General features: G+C 31.6%; 2 protein-coding genes across 3 annotated transcripts; both read left to right on the forward strand.

The window, feature by feature from the left end:
* Positions 1-328: 328 nt before the first annotated feature.
* On the forward strand, positions 329-10,736 carry LOC107869406 (2-oxoglutarate and iron-dependent oxygenase domain-containing protein CP2). 2 transcript variants are annotated; one of them, XM_016715940.2, is made up of 9 exons: positions 329-393; positions 6,130-6,382; positions 7,579-7,626; positions 7,764-7,940; positions 8,513-8,663; positions 8,755-8,841; positions 9,329-9,453; positions 9,656-9,774; positions 10,425-10,736. In XM_016715940.2, exons 2-9 carry the CDS (start codon positions 6,158-6,160, stop codon positions 10,555-10,557), a joined length of 1,065 nt encoding a protein of 354 aa, XP_016571426.1. In that variant the 5' UTR covers positions 329-393; positions 6,130-6,157; the 3' UTR covers positions 10,558-10,736. The 2 variants fall into 2 exon arrangements, with proteins under 2 accessions (XP_016571426.1, XP_016571425.1); XM_016715939.2 differs by lacking the exon at positions 329-393 and adding an exon at positions 929-1,064.
* Positions 10,737-14,166: 3,430 nt separating this feature from the next.
* Positions 14,167-19,103, forward strand: LOC107866948 (low-temperature-induced cysteine proteinase). The gene is made up of 5 exons (XM_016713005.2): positions 14,167-14,940; positions 16,852-17,087; positions 17,557-17,697; positions 17,786-18,217; positions 18,686-19,103. Exons 1-5 carry the CDS (start codon positions 14,508-14,510, stop codon positions 18,767-18,769), a joined length of 1,326 nt encoding a protein of 441 aa, XP_016568491.1. The 5' UTR covers positions 14,167-14,507; the 3' UTR covers positions 18,770-19,103.
* The last annotated feature ends 2,243 nt before the right edge of the window (positions 19,104-21,346 follow it).

Genomic DNA, 21,346 nt, shown 5'->3' on the forward strand with positions numbered 1-21,346 from the left:
GGGTAAGGAGAGCTATCATTTTAATCTAGAAAACTAATTTGAAAAATTTATCCATTTACGGATGAACACGAACATGAGCTGATACATGTCAAAACATACATTAAAGGGACGTGATCCTTCAGTTCATTGTTTAAATGATGAAAGACTGATTTGTGGGTGCATGTGGATTTGTGGGTGCATGTGGTATGCGGTTGCATGGTCATCATGTGCCAACGCACATGGGTCTGCATATGGACCCGACACTTTGAAACAATGTTACTCTTAACAAACAATTGCTTTTTGCTTTTTATTTTTTATAAATAACTTATTTTTTCTCATATATGGTGACAAAATGTTGAAGTTAAAAACACTACTCTTTCTAAGAAAAATTCAACTGTGACTTGCTGCTATTGAGTAAGTTTGTTGTTAGATAGAATTTGAGGTACCGCTATTCTGTTGAAGTGATTCATTTTATTCTGGGAGGATATATTCCATAATCTCGGATACCTGCGACGACTAATTTTCTTAAGGATACACTGTGAATTCAGTGGATTTGAATCTTCTAATCTTCATCTCTTTCTAAACATTTGTTTTTTTTGTTTTTCAGAAAATAGTTTGAAATTCATTTGTTGTTCATTATGGGTTTGGACTTCAATTTTGCTTTTCATAAGTTGATTTAAATTTATCGTTGAAGTTCATATTGGTGAATACAGAGTTAGGACTTCATTTAGTTGTTCATACTTTAGTTTAATCATATTATTGAAGTTCATTGAATATAGATTTTATTTACAACCAAAAAAATAGTACATATGCTAATAAATGTTAATTACAGTTGTCGTGTCCAGCTGTGCATTTCTATATTTAACAACTTCTAACAACCTAATTGACTATCTAATCTGAACCGTCCTTTTATTTAATGAATTTTTTATCTAAGTCGTCTATCTTTTCATCTCTATGCGTATACATGTAGATATCTTGCTCCCTTTACTCGCCACGTGCCCCTTCTGATCATCACACTATAAAACACCACAAAACCCTAATCGAACCTTCTTTTAATCTCTTCAGACAAAGGTACTAACACAAAGGTACAATCTCTCAGATCTGATCGTCCGATAAATCTATTCTGCTTTATTCATTTGATTTGATAAAATATTGTATTTCTTTGATTTGTTATTCATTTTTCAATATGGATTTCTAATACAAATAAGAAGAACCTATCTCTACCCATAGTGTTTAGGAAAACATGGAAAAATTGAAAATTCTAAATCAGATAGATTGGATTTACTTGTAAACCTGCATTAAAGTTCTTGAATTTTTGAAATCTTGTTCAATTTTCCTACTCGAGATTGGTGCCTTTTTTTGTTGCTTTTGCTTAGGTATAAGTTTTGTAAGATTAAGAATGTAGTAAGCAATAAGAACTAGGGGTGACAATGGTGCGGGTTTTTTCTACACCCGTAAATTTTAAAACCGCACTGCATCATCTTTAAATTCGTATAAACTCGCCCCACACTCATTCCCGCACATATCCGCACCACCCCGCCTTATGTTTTTATTTTTTTTTATTTTTTAAAAAAATTGTAACTCCATTGAAAATCATAATATTTTCAAATCTACAACTAGGAAATAATAACAACTAATTTCTATTAAATCACTTGTCACTAAGAAATTGTCAAAAAATATCACGTGTACAAGTAATGATCAAATATCATATTTTTTTAAAAATGAATAGAGATATTTAAAAAACTATAAAATTATTTATTTGTAGTTTTATACATGTCATTTTAAGTATCATAAAATTTTAAGTAAAGAATACATATAATTTTAGGTATATTCACGAGTATAATACTAATTTTTAGCTTTTTTTAATTTAAACCCTCATATACCCGTAACCGCAACCTGAACAGTTTAAATTTTTTTTACCTTAACTCGCACCGCAGCTGTATAGTTTAAAACCCGCACCGCCCCATTGCCATCCCGAGAACCGAAGTACTTTAGATATTGTCCCACTTGGTCACACAAAGGTACAATCTCTCAGATCTGGTTGTCTAGTAAATTTGTTCTGCTTTATTCATTTGATTTAATAAAAGTTGTATTTCTTTGATTTATTGTTCGCTTTTCAATGTAGATTTCCTAATACAAATAAGAAGAACCCTATCTCTACCCATAGTGTTTAGAAAAATGTGAAAAATTTGAGAATTCTAATTACGTAGGTTGAAATTACTTGAAAACCTGAATAATTGAAATTCTTGAATTTTAAAAATATTGTTCAATTTTTCTACTCGAGGTTGGTGCCTTTTTTCGTTGCTTGTGCTTAGGTATAAGTTTTATAAAACTAAGAATGTAGTAAGCAATGCGAATCAGAGTACCTTAGATATTGTCACACAAAGGTACTAGATCACACAGAGGTAAGATCTCTCAAATCTGATCGTCTGGTAAACCTATTCTGCTTTATTCAATTTGATAAAAGATTGTATTTCTTTGATTTGTTGTTCATTTTTCAATATCGATTTCTTAATACAAATAAGAAGACCCCTATCTCTACTCAGTATTCAAAAAAATATAAAAATTTTGAGAATTCTAAATCAGGTAGGTTGGATTTACTTGAAAACCTGAATTGAAGTTCTTGAATTTTTGAAATGTTGTTCAATTTTCCTACTCGAGGTTGGTGCTTTTTTTGTTGCTTGTCCTTAAGTATAAATTTTATAAGATTAAGAATGTAGTAAGCAATGAGAATCAGAGTACTTCAGATATTGTCACACAAAGGTACGACCTCTTAGATATGGTCGTCTGATAAATCTATTCTGCTTTGTTTATTTGATTTGATAAAAGATTGTATTTCTTTGATTTGTTGTTTATTTTTCGATGTGGATTTTCTAATATAAATAAGAAGAACCCTATTTCTATCCGTAATGTTCAGGAAAATGTGGAAAGATTGTGAATTCTAAATCAGGCAGGTTGGATTTACTTGGAAACCTAAATTAAAGTTTTTTTTGAATTTTTGAAATGTTATTCAATTTTCCTACTCGAGGTTGGTGTCCTTTTTCGTTGCTTGTGCTTAGGTATGAGTTTTATAAAATTAAGAACATAGTAAGCAATAAGAAACGAGTACTTTAGATATTTTATTTTAGTCACTTGTCCTTTCTCATGTAAAGATAGTATTTTCAAGTTTATATATATACTAGTTTCATATCATGTGCCTCACACGTGTAATTCCTGATAATATTATAAAAATTATGGATATATTTGAAAATTTGAATGAAGGAAAATATTTTCTAAAAAATATTTTTACTGAAAAAAAAGTGATTTTCTTATTTATTTTGTGGTGTTTAGTTAATAAAAAGAAAATAGTATTTCAAGATCATTTAAGTATAATCTTACAAATACTATAATATCAGATTCGACTCTCTAACCTGGCTACCGACTCAAGATCCCAACTCTGACCCGAGACCTAATTCTCCACCTCAACCCCAACTCTCGATCCTGATCCTGACTTCGACCTCGACCCGAGTCTCAACCCTTGACTCCCGACTCAATACCCCACCACAAACTCCATTCCCTCTAAGCTGAGACTCAACCTCCAAACCCTACTTCGACTCTCAATCTCGAACCTAACTTTTAACCTTAACTCGAGTCTCGATCTCAATTTAGGATCCGACTCCCAATCCTGACTCGAGATTCGATCCACAAAGTCAATTCCTGACCCAACTTTGAGCCGAGATCCGAATTCTATTTTAATTAATTTTTTTTTGTAACTCAATGAATAAAATTATAAAAAATAATTGGTTAAAAAATATAAACAAGTAACAAACTTCTAATCTACACGATCTCTTTCTCCACGTAAAATTTCTAAAATTTAGGAGTATATTACAAATAAGAAAAGATTTTCAAATTAAATTAAAAATTAGGAGTATATAACAAATAAGAAAAGATCTCCAAATCAAACATGAGTTATGCACAAATACATAACAAATTACAAATCACACAAGTAGATTAAGGACATAATCAAAACAACACGTAAAAGATAATAAGTTTAAACTAAAGGTAAAGGATCTGATCAAAAGTACTTAAATTGGTATCATATGTAATAAGAGTATTAATACAAATCAATACTTTAAAGAAATACATATGCAACTAAAAGAGGATCTCACCTCTAAAAAATCTTGTGTTGGGGGTTTTGTGTTTGCTTAGGCATGCCTATTTCCCGCATGAGTACAATGTAACCATTTATATAGGTGATATTTTTTTTAAGTACAGTTTATGACTCTTAATTTCTTCTTATATATTTTAAGACCTTTTTTATTTTAGGATTCATATGTTTTATGTATTTTAAGATTTTTAAATTTTTTTTTCATGTATTTATTTAATTAGAATTCTTTCTCCTAAAAGATCTCGTGTTTGAATTTTTTTTTCATTTTTAAACAGAGTAAAAAAAAAGTAATGGAGGGAGTAATTCATATGTTGTTTGATTTCAGACTTCTTTAATTTTCTCTATTCACTTTATGGTGTAATTGGCGTAGTTGCATGGAAAAGTTTGAAGCTATTCTTACCAATCAAAATTATTCTTTGAATTTACTTAACCCCTTTCACCTTAAGACTTCTCATGATTGACATTAGCTCCTCCTTTGAACTTTTAACTACAGTCGTGGGTCACATTTTTGCGTGAATTTTAATTTATTATCATATATTTTAGGATCTTTTTTATTTTAGGACTCGTATATTTTATGTATTTACATAGTTTAGAATTCTTAATTTCTTTTCATATATTTTAGGAGCTCTTTTTATTTTAGGACCATATATTTGATGTATTTTAGGATTTTTAATTTTTTTTCGTGTATTTATTCAATTAGGATTCTTCTCATATATTTTAGGAGTCCTTATTTAATAAAATAATAATTAGGGAAAAAGGGGGGAAAGATGATTTTGTCTATTACAGATCTTTTAATGAAGGATAAAAAATTCAATTCACTTTTCTAACGGTTTCCACACTTTTAAAATATATTATAGATTATAGATTATAAATATAGATATTTTTATAACCGCTTCACAGATAGTTTAGACATTTAAAAAATACTTACTAATGTCTTTTTAACAAACATTCTAATGACCTATTTATTATCAGGGTTGATCACTTCTATTAAATTTAAATATATAATTGTGTATGAACAAGTGAAGGTTTTGACAGTTTTTTTTTTTTAAATTAGATTATTATTGAAAGAGGTAAACAATATGAAATGAATAAATTTGAGGGGGTTATAGGACCCTCTCATAATTTAGATATGTAATTAATAATTATTTTATTATAGTTCAGTTGTGCTTTTATGTCTTATTACTTTATTTTTTGTACAAATTGTGTTTTTGTGAGTTGTGACAACAGAAAAGGTTAAGCTCTTCCAGTACAAAAACTGTATTAGAAAATTAATTACTTCTTTTTGAATATTGATCAGAAATTTGTAGTTTTTAATATTTTTTGTCGATTAATGCTAAATTTTAGGAGTACCTTTTCTATTTTTAATTATTAAGGTTGGTATAAGATGTAAATATTTGTAGAATTCTCTATGTATAATTAGTATAACGCACTATGATATATTATAAAAAAGAAGGCTAGTAAGATGGTATTCACAAAAAACACCCTTTAATTTTGTTAGCGGGTATACAAACATTATACACTTAATGTATAGGGTTATACATAAAATACATATACTATATTATATACCTACCAAGTTATTTTTAGTTTAAACTGTTGGTGGAAGATTATTAAAGTTAATTTAATTACCGTCGTATGTATGGTAATTTCATTAATTTTGGTGCTAATTAAAGTATGATCTGAAGAGGCACTAAAGTAGTAGGAAAAATTCTTTTTGAAGAAGGTAAACTTAAATCTTTTTCCTAACATCATCAGGACACATCGATATCTTGGTTTATACATACAAATTTGATTAGTGTTATATAAGACATATGATCTCTTGATTTATATATACAAATTTGATTCGTATTGTATATATAGGACACATTGATCTCTTGGTTTATATATACAAATTTGATTCGTATTGTATATATAGGACACACCCATCTCTTGGTTTATATATACAAGTTTGATTCGTGTTGTATATCTCTTGGTTTATATATACAAATTTGATTCATGTTGTATAGGACACATCAATCTGAGAAGAGGGGAAACATGAGTTCATTGAAGGGGCTGCAACTGATTCCATCTGTAGAAGTAGAACATCACAAGGTGGAAAACTATGAGGAATTGGAGTCGAAATTGGAGTTCAGCCCTCTGTTATACAGTTCCCTCGAGCGACATCTTTCAAGCAACTTGCTCAATTCATCACGAGACAACAAAGTCCAATTCATGAGTGACATTCTCCTTGGTTACTCTCCTCTATCCGAGCGCATTCGCGTAAGTAATTAATTATATTAATTATTTATTCACTGATCGATGCGATGCAATACTAATATTAATGTTGCAATTTGCATATGTGGGGAAGCTTTACGATTGTCTTCTACTGTTTAAAAGAGAAATTTCAGTCACGCTAATTAAGCATGTATGTGTATATATATTGCGTTATTCAATAGTACTATATACTAAGAGGATTGTTGGTGGTTAGACTATTTGATACCAAGTTGTCCTTTCATTATACTCCTATATAGGAAAAAATATTTAGTTATTGCATTAATCTGCTGTCCTTCATGCTATTTAAGTCTTTAAAGCGTAGAATGTTATTTTTAATTTAAAATAGGACAACGTAGCATAACTAAGTTCATTATTGCTGGCCTCATACATAGAGGATTGAAATTCTAGTTTTGAGGTTCACAACAAATTCGACCCAGAGACCGATCGAGCCGTGCCTCTCACCTTTCGGTTCATTGAATCAAGGAAAGACTAAAAAGAAAAAAAAAAAATCTTTTGGCGGGCACAAACCCTCGGGACTTGACACTTGGAAACCGAGAAGCTTGCCTCGGGTTCTTCGTTTGGAACTGCCCTTTTCCTTTCCAAAGTAGAAAATATTTATTGCAATTTAGCATACTTTTTGCACATAAATTTATGTACTATAGGTTGAACTATACTTATAAGTTGTACCTATAATGGTACATACATCCGGCCCTACTTCCAATGGTCTTTAGCCTCGCGTTCTAGTAAGTATTAGTAGTTTTATCACCTCTGAAAGGTTTGATTCTTTTGGTGTACAAGCAGTGGCTATACAATGTTCAAATATGATTTTCAAAAACTTCCTAGAAAAGGTTAGCAAGAACACCTTTGGTTGCATGCTCCTCCAATTTTTTTGTGAGGTTAAATGTTTATCTACTATCATGGATAGCTTATGTTGTTCGGACTCTTCTTCAAAAATATTACAACAGATATGCGTTGAATTCTCTAAAAGTAGTATAATTTTTTTATGAATTCAATACGAGCGCGGCATTGAAAGTAAAGAATCCGTGCAACGGACAAGTAGGAGGATGCTCCACCAATTTATCCATGCTCAATGAGCAAAGATGGACATATTTATTTATTTTTTAAAAAAAGGAGTTTTCTTTCTTTTGGCCAATTTATATACATATATTCTTGATATATCTTTTAATTGTGTTGCTACTCAGACGCAGAAACAAAATGAATATAGGCAGAGGATCATATCAAACTATCAGGTACGCCGTACGTACATAACAAATTTATTTATTATGGTTTCTTATTAGGTTCATGAGCTATGACCAAATAATTAATTAGTTTTACAAAAAATCTTATAAAGCAATATAATCGCATTTTTTTTTTCTTTATGTTTCAGCCTCTACACAGTATGCTATATACCATGAAGGCAACAAACTTCTTTGTGCCCTCATTCATTAAGGCAATCAGTGAGAACTCAGTGGAAAGCTTCAGAAAGATAATATGTGAACCCTATCCAGGGGTTCTAAGCTTTGAAATGCTTCAACCACGTTTTTGTGAGATGCTGTTGGAAGAGGTACGTACTATATATATATATATATAAACATCGTAAATTTTACTACTATAGGAGCTAATTACTCCTTCTGTCGTAAGTTTTTAGTATTACATAGTATTTCATTAAAAAGTGAGGCAGATACATTGTATAGTCGTGATATATGGTTAGTCATAAATACATTACAAGTAATCCTCCAGATACATGTGGTTAAGACATCCTGATACATGGTTTAGTTTCAGATACATTATTGTGTTCGTATGTATATGAGGGGTTACAACATGCATCTATCCGTGTGTATATGAGGGTTACAACATGTATCCGCGTGTTGCTTATATATTGTATAGTCGCGATATATATATGGTTAGTCGGATACATTATTGTAGACATGTAAACCCTTTAGATACATGTAGTTAAGGAGTCCTCGTGTTACAACATTTATCTGTTTATATTGTGGATATTATGTATTTAATCTAAAGCAGTGGGAGAATAAGTAGATGTGATATGAATGTTTTGAGGATTTATGTAAATTTAACTTATACTTATTTTCTTTGTTTTTTTTATCAAATTGTGATAATTGCTAATTAATTAATTAGGTCGAAAACTTTGAAAAGTGGGTTCGTGAAACAAAATTTAGGATTATGCGTCCTAACGCAATGAGCAAATTTGGAGCTGTTCTTGATGACTTTGGCCTTCAAAATATGCTTCAGAAATTTATGGAAGATTTTATACTCCCCATTTCAAGAGGTAATTAACAACTAATTAATTAGTATATAAATTAGAAATTAATCAAGGAAATGGATCTTAATATTCATTTTTATTTTTTATAATTGTGCAGTTGCTTTTACTGAAGTTGGTGGATCGACCCTCGATAGCCATCATGGTTTTGTCGTTGAGTATGGGATGGACAAAGGTGTTGACTTAGGTGAGTATGTTTCAATTTACGTAACACCTTTCATATTTTGTCAATATAGTTCGATAATATATCAATGTCAAGATACTTGTCGATATATCAGTTATTAAAATATACATAGTTAAATATTGTAGGTAAAAGGCATGATCTCAGAGATCTGTTCTTGATCTTTTGTGTTTAGCTTTGTGTATATATTCTAAGTGTAATCTATCATTTTGAAATGAATTGAAATACAGCCACATCATTAAGAGTTTTCAAGAGCTAAACAAATAGTAAGTTTTTTCTTCGATGCACTTGGACATAGAAAGAGAGCATATTAAGAAAAATATTTGGAAAATGAAAGGATATTGGGAAGCATATATTAGAGGCCTTTTCATTAGCGAAGTCTCTTCCTACCATAAATTAAATCGTTAGAATATAATTTGAAAAGAAAAATCAATTATTCTTAAACTCATTATGTAATTGAATAATTTAACGATTTCTCTTTCATATTTGATAGGTTTGCATGTTGATGATGCTGAAGTCACTTTGAATGTGTGCTTGGGAAAACATTTCACTGGTGGAGACTTGTTCTTCCAAGGTGTGCGTTGCGAGAAACATATGAACACTGAAACGCGACCAGAGGTAAAAGTCTTTTTTACTTTCTTCAACTCTCTGTCGAATTATAGTACGTAGGTCAATCAATTTGAGACGAAGGGAGTACTGCTTAATTAATAGATTAATTTTTCTCAAGTTGATTAAACTATTTTAGAATCTCTATAACTCCACAATTAATCAATGTAATTGTTCTTTCAATATATATATATATATATATATATATATATAGGAGGTGTTTAATTATCCTCATGTTGCTGGGCGTGCAATTCTTCATTGTGGTCGCCATAGACATGGTGCTAGAGCAACAACATCTGGGAGGAGGACCAACTTGTTGATATGGTGCAGAAGGTATGTATATATATGTATCTTTCATCTATCTATGACGATAAATTAAAGATTCAAAAGTTCTCTTTATGTTTGATTTACATATCCAATCAAACAATACATTACATTAATAAGAAATAAAAGACATGACCCTTAATAGAAGGTGTGGAGGCCGCGAGTTAGAGTAGAGAGTTAGTGGGTAGGAGTGCGTCCGTCGTAGTAATAGGGAGGAGTTTGTCGTTTGTATCTGTTTCTGTAGTTTCATGTGTGTAGTGTTCTGAGGATATTTGTGATCTCGAATAGTTAGTTTATAGTATTATTCTATCGATATCTTATTTCTTTTATTATCTAGTGGTATGTTATCCCATTTTATTTATTTTCATGTTTTTTTGTGGTCATACTATTATCTGTCCTGAATCGAGTTTCCATTCGAAGCAGTCTCTCTATTTCATAAGAGATAATGGTATGAACTGCGTACACTTTGCCCTCCTCAGATCTCACTTTGTAGGAATACAATGAGTATATATGTTGTTGTTAAATAGAAGACAATAATGCACGTCTTATGATTATGCATGTGTGAATATATACCTAATTACTACTTTCATATATTACTAATATTCATTACCTAATTACATATTACAATTAATTACTTTGATTTTATTTTTTTTTTGCAGCTCTGTGTTTAGAGAGATGAGGAAGTACCAAACGGATTTTTCTAGCTGGTGTGCTGAGTGCAAGCGTGACGAGGAAGAAAGAATGCTGCAAAAACTTGCAACGCTCAAAATTTCAGCTGTATCATCATTATGATTTTTAAATCTATTAGTTTTAAATCTTAATATCCCAATACCCTATCTATCGGTTGAACGAAAGTTTGAAGTTTTATGAGTGAAAGACTGCTTTATTTCACTGAAATGTTGATGGTCAAACTATTATTTACAAGTACTTAACTTTATCGTGGAAATTAAGATCTATTTCTTTAGGAACAATAATTTTGAGCAGACATTTCAATTTGATTTTTATCTTCATTTTTTCTAACTTCGATACAATATCATCCAAATGTCAATGTCCCACAAAGGAAAACAGTCTCTTTACCTTCACAATGTAGTGGTAAGATCATATGTTATTATTGTAAGTAACTAGAGCAAATTTAAAGATTCATGTGATGCATCGTTATTGGCTAACAAGGGATATTTGGGTGAGAAAATGCTAGTACTAAATTCGAACCATATGTGAGAGAATTGTAAGAGAATTGATGGAGAGGTTGTTGGATTTGATGATGTGATAACATTATGGCATGAGCCCATATCCAACTACCTAAGTTGTCATGTGTAACATATGACCTACATTTGTAGTGCCAAGTTTGTTCACATATTATCTTTTGGATCAAATGTCTTTTTTTTTTAGGAAAAATTACATATTATTGACAAAATACTATATTAATTACAAGATATGGTTAATGTTTTAAAAAAATTACAATTCATAGTCATTTGGTAGTTAAAAGTTAATTTTTTTTGTGGGCCCTATATACAAATATATTAAGATTTGTATATATCAATTTTCTCTCTCATGTATTTATTTTTAGTATTTTCTTGCTATTCTCTCTTTATCCTATTGACTCAAAAAAGGCAACAATGGAATATCAAAACACAAGATTTTTTATGATATCTTCTTCAACTATTTTTTATGATATCTTCTTCAACTATTTTTTCTTTAATTTTCTCTTAAAATATCTCTAATATCCTTGATTTTAAATTAAAGAAACGACAACATTGGCAACATCATAATACATGATTATTCAAGAGATCTTCTTCAACTTTTTTTCACCTTGTTTTTCTCTCAAAGTCACTCTAATATCACAAAATATAATCCTTGATTTTTCTATGATAAATCATTTTTGCGAATTTTTCACCACAGAAAATCAGTTTAGGATATTTATAGACATTAGATTTAATTTTTTAAAATTTTTTATATATCATGTCAGTTAGTCGTTAAATTTCTTCGTTCTTCATATATTTTACAAAAAAAAAAAATAGAAAAGGCGGAGCACTCCCCCGTTTTTATAATTTTTTTCGTTTTTGCGGATTTTTATTTTATAATATAAATTTTTATATATTATGTAAGTCACTCCCCCATTTTTTTTTTTTATGGATGATTTATCAAAAAAAAAAGGAAAGAATTTTGCATTTTCTAGCAAGGCGAAAAGGAAAAAATATTTTAAGGTATCAAAATCTACAAGGGGGAGCAATGAAGTTGACAATGATTACGAGATTTTTTTGTATATATTCTCATGAAACAGAATTGTTAGTCAATATACATTTTTGTTTCAATATATGTAGATACGTATACTCTTTTTTTTGTAGAATAATACATGCATATATATACAAAGTTAGAGTGTATGTATGTATGTATATACAATTTGTATTTTGATATATGTATATACAATTTACATACATGTATATACAGTTAACTTTCACATATACATTTTGAAGAATAATGCATATGCAGATATATACAGTTTTAGAGTGCATATGTGTATATACATTCAAATTTGTTATTATGTAACCATTCAAATTTGTATATACAGGTATACAAACAACAGATATACAAATAATAAACATATATGTATATGTATATTTCGTTTGCATATATGTATATACAGATATATAAATAACAGATATACAAATATGTATATTTCGTTTGCATGTATATTTCGTTTACAAACAACATTCAAATTTATATATACAGCTATACAAACAACAGATATATAAATAATAAACAACAATTTTGATTTGAATATATGTATATTTCGTTTGCAATATCGTTTACAAACAATATTCAAATTTGTATATACAGATATACAAACAACAGATATACAAATAATAAACAATAGTTTTGATTTGAATACATGTATACTTCATTTGCATATATGTATATATAGATATACAAACAACAGATATACAAATATCAAATTTTATGTAAACTAATATACAAATATACAAATAATAGATATGCAAATAATAAAAACAATCTTTGTAACCTTTAAAACAGATATAAAAATACAATTATACACTTATGTTAACAAATATACAGAAATTCAAATATACTATTAATAGATATACATAAAAAAATATTAAAAGACTGTCAATATGTATATTATTAAATATGCAGTAGAGTAATGAATGAATATATCACACAAATTGCAATTACAAACGGGATTTAGAAAAGAAAAAAAAACTAACACAAACAAGGATTATAACCTTTTAACAACTTCTGTGAAAAAAATAATTAAAATTCTGAAAATAAAAATTGAATACGAAAATTGAAACACAAACTTACAATTGAAGTTATTGTATACAAAAATAATAGTAATTACAAAATTGACAATTTGAAAGTGTTTGAAGTTTATAGGTGCATTCAATTTAGAAAATCTAATTCAAACCAATAATAAAATCGATTTTCATTATGTTGAAACTGAATCAATTTTTATTGCGTATTAGATTCAAAAAAGGATTTCAGTAAATAAATTCAAATAAAAAAATAATTTGCGTAAATCGTATATACCGGAATTTTGTATGCACGAATTACAAACTTTCTCCTGCAGATCACAATTTTTTTTTTTAAAAAAAAATTATCAACTTTCGAAAAAATAATTAATGCATAAATTCATATTTATTGATCTGTTATATCAGAGAATAAATAAAAAATTGGAGAAGATTAAGGATATTTATTACATTAATTTTTTTTTTTATCTCTTTTTATTTTTATGGACTTTTTCTTTTTTTTTTTTTTTTGTATATATATACAAAAAATTATCATTTATTTTGTCTATGAATTGTAAATATGAAATTTAGATTAGAAAGTTAGTTATAAACATTCTAATGAGACTATATGTGAAATTTTTCTACCCCTCCTAGGAACTTTCACTTTTTTTATTTCCTTGACGGCTTAAATCCACAACTTCAAAATTAGAAGCTAGAGGTGTCTATCATTCGATAGACTCTATCTTGTCTTTTGATTTAATGTCAAAATTAATCTAATACATTATTTTTTAGTCAACTTTTTTACTCAAAATGAAACAATCATATTGAAATCTAATTACACTGGAAAAATCCAGCATTAAAGATAAACTGTTACCTAAAAATGTGACTTAGATACCCAGAACTTGAACCCTTTCTTTACTATCAATCTCTTTCGGTCGTACATTTTAAACTTAAAACTTTTGATAATTTAAATTTCTAAAGTTGTATTTTTGGAACTTGAAGTTATATCCAATCATATGTTTTACTTGAAAAAAATATTAAAGTTTTGGTTGGAAGTTTCAAAAACCAAAATCAATTTTTAAAACTTAAAAAATAAATTTTTAAAATCTAATTCAAAATTTATAGTCGACCTCATATTTTGTGGTCAATTCGAAACGACCTAGTAAACGATACTCATTACTTTTCATCGCTCTCTCTTTTTTTTTTTTTTTTTAAAAGATTTTCAAGGTAACCAAACAAAAATTCAAGATACAGCTTTTGGCATGTACTAATCCATAAATTTTGCCACACATGTAACATGTGGCAAACCCTACAAAAATTTTCTTGTTTTTTATTTTTTTTATCTATTGTAAGATTTTAGGGGCCAAGAAGACACAAACTTTGGAGCCTTTGTATACCAATAACATAAGCCCATTTTTCACCCATTCTTTGGTTAGTTCCTATATTTATTCCAACCAAACCAATCTTACTACATTTTTGTTAGGCACCCTTTTAACCATGAGTTGGTTATTACCTTGTTTGGTTCTTGTTTTACTAATTTTTCAAGAACCATTATGCACTTGTACATCAATTTCTGATCTTTTTGAAACTTGGTGTCAGCAACATGGTAAAAAATATTCTTCAGAACAAGAAAGGGTGTATAGATTTAAGGTGTTTGAAGAAAATTATGCTTATATTATAGAGCATAATAGTAAGGGGAATTCCAGTTATACCCTTGGTCTGAATGAATATTCTGATCTTACTCATCATGAGTTTAGGGAGACTTTCTTGGGGTTGTCATCTTCTGCTAATGATTTCATTAGGTTGAAACATGGGGGTTTGGGTTCTGGAACTGAAGCTTGGAGTGATGTTGGTGATGTTGATATTCCTTCTTCTTTGGATTGGAGAGAAAAAGGAGCTGTTACTAATGTCAAAAATCAAGGGAGTTGTGGTATGTTGAATTTATTTGTCTTGTTTTTAATTAGTGAAATGTACTTAACATAGTGATGATTTCATTTATGTGGAGAATATACAACTTTCTTGAGTCGAGGGTGTATCGGAAACAACCTCTCTACCTCTGAGGTTGCTAAGGTCTCCGTACACCCAACTACTTGTGTTGTTGTTGCTGGAGAATATGTAACTTGTGTAAAGCATGATCAAGATCAGTTTTTTTTTTTTAAAGTTTGGATTTTGATGAGCTTGCTCATGAGAAAAGGGAGGCTGTGGTGTTATTTTTGCTTCTTTTAGTTTCTTTTTTGTTGGCTGGGAGTTGAAATTTTAAGTTCCTTCTTTCCTTTTACTTATACTGTTTAACAGGTTGAAGTTCTGCACTTATTTTACTTCATTAGAGAGGACACGGATTTGGGTAGAGGGTTAGGTAGTTGAGAGTTGTTTCCTTTTTTTCTTCATATTATTAGCTGTAGTATTAGTAGTTTCTTGTTATTTCATTTCTGTTGTACTATTTAGTGTTTCTTGCACTTGGACTATCATATTATTTTTGTTGGAGTGACTGTTCTTACTGTTAGTACACTTTGTCATCCTTTCTTTAGCATTGTGTCTTGATTTCTTCTCTCACGTTTTCTTTTTTCGAACTGCTTTTACTTGAGCCGAGGGTCTATCGGAAACCACCTCTCTATCTCACAAGATCGGGGTAAGGTCTGCGTACTCATTATCCTCCCCAGATCCCACTTTTGGGATTACATTGGATATGTTGTTGCTGAAACCTAGCCTCACTTAAACACTTTCAGTTTGGTATAGGGATAAGTGTGAGATTTTGAGATTCTTTGTTTTAGGAGCTCTTTAGTTGTCATCAAAGATAAAGTTTTTAGTATTAGAATGAAAGATGGAGTGGAACCAATATTGAGGATTCATACATCAACCAAAACTAGTTCGATAGTAGTATCTGTTGTTGCTATTGAAACTTAACCTCATGAGCTCATCCTCTCCTGATTAGGAATGAATGTTCTGTTTGTTTCTTGTTATCAAGGAATAAAAAGGTACTGTTTGATTTTTTGTTTCAATTTTTGTCTGTGTATGTGAAAACCATTTCTTAAGAGTGACGAGAAGATAAGAGTAATTGGACATGCTGATAGAGTATCTCGCTCTTTATTGACTGATGGACAGGCGAAAAAATAGTATTACAGAGATCATGAACATAGCAAATCAGTGGAGTAAAATATGGTTGAATTATCATTTGTTTTAGCAATTGGAGCGCAAACTTCACCAGACTACTCCAGAGATCTGTCCTTTCATTGTTTATTCCACACCCATTCATTGCATTACAACCAAAACTGGACCACCAGCTTCAATCATAACACAGAAATTTATATAAATATCGGTTGTTTCATTTTTGGGTCCTGTTTCTGACAATTGACTCATAATTCAACGTTTTGTTTTGTTATTTTCAACTGTGTACGCAATTGTGCCCTATGATTCTCTACTTGTTTCAGCAATCAAAGAAAGGTGTTTCATTATTTTTCAACTCATTTTTGAGATGCATACTAGTATGATGTAATATAGAAAGTAATTTTACTTTCCGATGTGTTGAACTACACTTTCTTCACAACGCAGAATTTGCTTTGGGGCCTTAAACATGTTGTTTTGGTGACTGACAGATGTGTTGAACTACAATTTTCTTTTCTTTTCTCTGCCTATGTTGTCAAGTACTTTTTTCTGTTGATACGTCGGGTCATTTCAGCCTAAACATAGGAAAGAAGTGAAAGCCGTTTTTGTTAATTTATTCGAGACAATGAGTTAAAATTGCTCTTGTCCACAACATTGTCATTCTATTGCTATTACATTTACTTAATCTTAGCTACTAGCTGCTGTAGCTATAAACAGTTACTTTTGTGCCATTTTCCAGGTGCTTGCTGGTCATTCTCTGCCACTGGTGCAATGGAAGGTATCAATAAGATTGCCACTGGATCTCTCGTAAGCCTCTCTGAGCAGGAGTTAATTGATTGTGACAGAAGTTATAATCAAGGCTGTGGTGGTGGATTGATGGATTATGCTTACCAATTTGTCATAAAGAATGGCGGTATTGACACAGAAAACGATTACCCTTTCAGAGAAAGGGAAGGAACATGCAACAGAAACAAGGTACCTAATTAGTCTCTCGTACAACTTTATGATTTTCATCGCCTAAAAGGGTTTACAAATGAGTTATAATTACAATTGAAACAAACGAGAAGGAAAATGTGAGTTATATAAGCTCGAAGGCTGAGAATATCACTGGGTTTATCTCATCTGAAGCTAACATTTATCAGGGGAACCTGAATTGAATGTTGGTAACTAAGAAAATGGTGCAAATATGGTGACGAGAGACTCAGTCATGGGAATTGGCACCTCCCACTCATGATGGAAAACCTTGGCCTCTTCCATCTTGATTTGGCTTGTGACACTCCCCAACCATCTTCTTTCTCCTATTCTTGTAATAAATTTGCTTGTTGTCCTATATATTCTCTGATTCTGGATTCCTTATTTATTATTGGAAACTTAGGAATATTTTATTCCAGTAAAAACGATTATGAACAAGTATGACTGTTTGCTTAACTTGTCAACCTTGCAGCTACAAAGACATGTTGTAACCATTGATGGATATACTGATATTCCTCAATTTGATGAGGACAAGCTTCTAAAGGCAGTGGCAACTCAACCTGTGAGTGTTGGGATATGCGGCAGTGCAAGAGCATTTCAATCATATTCAAAGGTCTTTTCCATCCCCGTATTACCACTCTCCTAATCATCTTAGGTAGTTAGTGGAAGAGATGTGTAAAGTTGTTGCCTTTGTGTTGCAGGGAATATTCACTGGGCCGTGTTCTACATCTTTAGATCATGCCGTACTGATTGTGGGGTATGGTTCCGAAAATGGACTTGACTACTGGATTATAAAAAACTCGTGGGGAACAACCTGGGGAATAAATGGTTATATGCACATGTTGCGTAACAGTGGGGATCGAGATGGAATCTGTGGGATCAATAAGCTAGCTTCATATCCAACTAAGAGTAGCCCAAATCCACCAACTCCTCCAGCTCCTAGTCCATCCAAATGCAGTATGTTCACCTCATGTGGTCCAGGTGAAACCTGCTGCTGTGGTTGGAAGGTTCTTGGAGTATGCTTTTCTTGGAAATGTTGCGCATTGGATTCAGCAGTGTGTTGTAAAGATGGACGCCACTGTTGCCCACATGATTATCCAATTTGTGACACAAGGCGGAATCTTTGTTTAAAGGTATATCTCCATCTTTGCACTTCCTTTCTGTATCTGATGCATATGTTATGCTATTAGGATCCATACAATACCAAAATATCAATTTAGAGTACAGAGGTACCCAAGGAACTGATCAGTATGCAATGTAACAATCCAAGTACCCAACCAACCTCCATTATACAACTCTTTATGAGTGCTTTTTCTTCTGCTTCAGCAATTGCTTTCAATTTGTTATCCAGTGTTATGTGATTATGAGAAGAGTAAGTATTGCTGCAATAGTTCAATGACTATTATGACGAAAGCAGTTAGTCCTGATGCATCCTTTTGGTTTGCTGCATTTATTTCTCTAGGCCATTGTCATTGTCATTGTCATCAGAGGTGAAATAACCAATAAAGCAAAGCCTCTCTCTCTCTTGATGTGCTGTTTATATGCATTTCCTTTCACCTTTTTGTTACTATCTTTTCACAGTTAATTTGTTTCTAATGCAGCGTATGAGCAATGCTACTATGGTGCAACAGCCTCAGAAGGAAGCATTTACTGGGAAATTTGGAGGTCTTATTTACCCTTTCTAGGCTTAGGAGCCTGTCCCAACATCATTATCTTATAGCCATATTCATGATGTTGTGGATTTATGCTATATTGGATATATATCTACCCCTTTGTATTACATACTATTGTTGTTAGATAAAATTTTGTACATGTAAAACTGATGTCGCTGCTGGTCAGACGATGATTCCTACTGTAACTCCTGTAGAACATTATTTAGCTTGCATTGTAATAGTATCTCAGACTTATCAGTTTCCAGATGGCAACCATGTTATCTCCATGTTACTATATTATTCTGTTAATTAATAAATCAGTAGTCTACCTCAAGGGTGTGAAACTGCTGATAGTTGGTTTGCTTTTCCTCTTATCTAAACTAACAGTAGATTTTTGAAATCATATAATTACTGCACAAGAGTTCTGTTGGAAGCAAGCTATGATTTCAATTGAGATTGCATGTTGAAGGTGGCCATTTGTTCTTCATGCTTCAGACTAGTTATGGAAGGTGGGTAGAAGAAAGGCAAGCTCCAATGATGATGGAAAGTGGGAGTCGAAGTCAAACTATTAATATAATTGGTTATCAAAAAGAATGGTAATTTTGAAGGGATTTTAGTTACTTTGGGTTTTGCCAGTTTGTTTCTGAATGCATTGGTGTCAACTTGCAACTTTGTTGAATGCTTCAGTTGCTTGTTGGTGAGTATGAATGGATCTTCGTTGGTTTCTTCTATTGCACTGCTTCAGCAGTTCCCTTTTCTCCAAGTACATATTGCCTTTGTCTAGGTTGTGTGGAAGATGCTAATGCTATTGTAGTAGCAGAGACTAACAAAAGTAGGATGTTTTGCGTAATTCAAATCATTAGTAAACATAGCCGTTTAGCAGTGACAAAGGGCCAGAAGATCCTGAATCTAGACAGCAGTGCAGATACAATCGGTGCAAACTGTTAACCGGCTGGTCCTGTGACTGTGACTCTCGTATGCTTACTAGTACCCCAAGGAGATCGTTCAAACCAACAATTTAGGATTAGAAGCTGACTACTTTCATGAAAACCTTGTAGTCGCAACAGAAAATAGCAAACAAGATTTCTAGTTGAGCTTTTGGGGTTAGAAGTTAGCTACTCGCTTTTGTCCTCCTTACAGGAATGATTCTGAGGGGGTAACATCAACAAATGCTTTCGGGAGAGGAAATGTAGGGGCTGTGGAAAAATAATCATCATGTTTGAGAAAAGCAAGCCCTAACATGCTTAGATTCTCAAGGGAGGATAAAGGTCAAACAGGTACTTACTTAGTTGAAATTAGAAGCCGTATATGCTAACATCCGATGATGCTTCTAACTATTTGAGTCTCACCATGTAATGTACAATAAGCAATCACTGTTATCTCATGGTGGAATTTATCTGATCAAAGCTTCAAATGTTGAACTGGCATTTAAACAAGATGCATCTTCACCATCCGCCCAAGAGTGCAGCAAGGAGTCAGTTGATAGCATTGGAGAGTTTTATTCCCAACATTAGCAGCCATTAAAGCTGAGAGATCAAGCATATTACTATTAGTAATTATCGTACAGAAAAAACAGATATGATGCAGTCTCTGGCTTTGGTGGAGGATTCACACCGGCAATGAATAGGTGCAACTTAAACCTTACTGATCACATTTGCTGTATTGAAGTCGGCATTGTTTGTGATCAGAAGAATCCTGACAGACTAAAGTGCCTGTTATGAAAAACTACTCTTGCAGCCGAGTTGCTGTCATAGTTTGATAGAAATGCTGCACAGTTTCTTTCCAATGGTAGACATTGTAATTAAACTGCTTCTGGCATAGTAAAAATACCCTCTTTAAAGAAGAGAGAGCATCATGCAGGGTTGCAGCATCTCTGTGTGTATAATAACACAGTAACAAGCAAGAGAAGATGTTAAAGTCCCATGCGCAAAGAATGTTTGTTCTTTGCTAGTTTAGCTAACATTCTATGTGATGAATGTCAGATCACCTTTCTGGCTAATACTTGAAATCAATGATGGATTGCAAATGCATACATCCCTCTCAAGCCTAAAAAGCTCATTGCTTTTTGATGTATTCGTTTTCAAACTAATTCAGGTCTCAAGGAAAAGAAACCACAGTATCAACAGAAGTTAATCCATCCAATTGCAGCATCAACTACCTGAAATCAATGATTGATTGCACAAGTGTATGTCACTCATTCTCCAACAAAGATCATTGCTTTTCGATGCATTCAGATTCAAACTAAGTTGGGTCTCAAGGAAAAGAAACCACACTATCAACAGAAGTTAATCCATCCGATTGCAGCATCAACTACTCGAAATCAATGATGGATTGAATAAGTATATAACACTCACAAGCCTATAAAGATCATCGCTTTTTGATGCATCCGCATTCAAACTAATTCTGGTCTAAGAAAAAGAAACCACACTATCAACAGAAGTTTAATACATCCAATTGCCGCATCAACTACTTGAAATCAATGATGGACTGCATAAGTATATGTCAGTCACAATCCTAAAAAGTTCATTGCTTTTTATCATCGGCATGCAAACTACTTAGTGTCTCAAGGAAAAGAAACCATACTAACAACAACAACAACAAAACAACAAC

Source organism: Capsicum annuum, chromosome 4 (assembly GCF_002878395.1).
Source record: "Capsicum annuum cultivar UCD-10X-F1 chromosome 4, UCD10Xv1.1, whole genome shotgun sequence".
NCBI lineage: Eukaryota > Viridiplantae > Streptophyta > Magnoliopsida > Solanales > Solanaceae > Capsicum > Capsicum annuum.

Excerpts from the sequence above, each read along its gene's own strand:
- LOC107869406 (XM_016715940.2), top strand. The coding sequence starts at position 6,158 with ATGAGTTCATTGAAGGGGCTGCAACTGATTCCATCTGTAGAAGTAGAA. Across the intron at positions 6,383-7,578 it reads CTCTATCCGAGCGCATTCGC|ACGCAGAAACAAAATGAATA; the intron begins GTAAGTAATTAA and ends GTTGCTACTCAG. Across the intron at positions 7,941-8,512 it reads GTGAGATGCTGTTGGAAGAG|GTCGAAAACTTTGAAAAGTG; the intron begins GTACGTACTATA and ends TTAATTAATTAG.
- LOC107866948 (XM_016713005.2), top strand. The coding sequence starts at position 14,508 with ATGAGTTGGTTATTACCTTGTTTGGTTCTTGTTTTACTAATTTTTCAA. Across the intron at positions 14,941-16,851 it reads CAAAAATCAAGGGAGTTGTG|GTGCTTGCTGGTCATTCTCT; the intron begins GTATGTTGAATT and ends GCCATTTTCCAG. Across the intron at positions 17,698-17,785 it reads CATTTCAATCATATTCAAAG|GGAATATTCACTGGGCCGTG; the intron begins GTCTTTTCCATC and ends TTTGTGTTGCAG.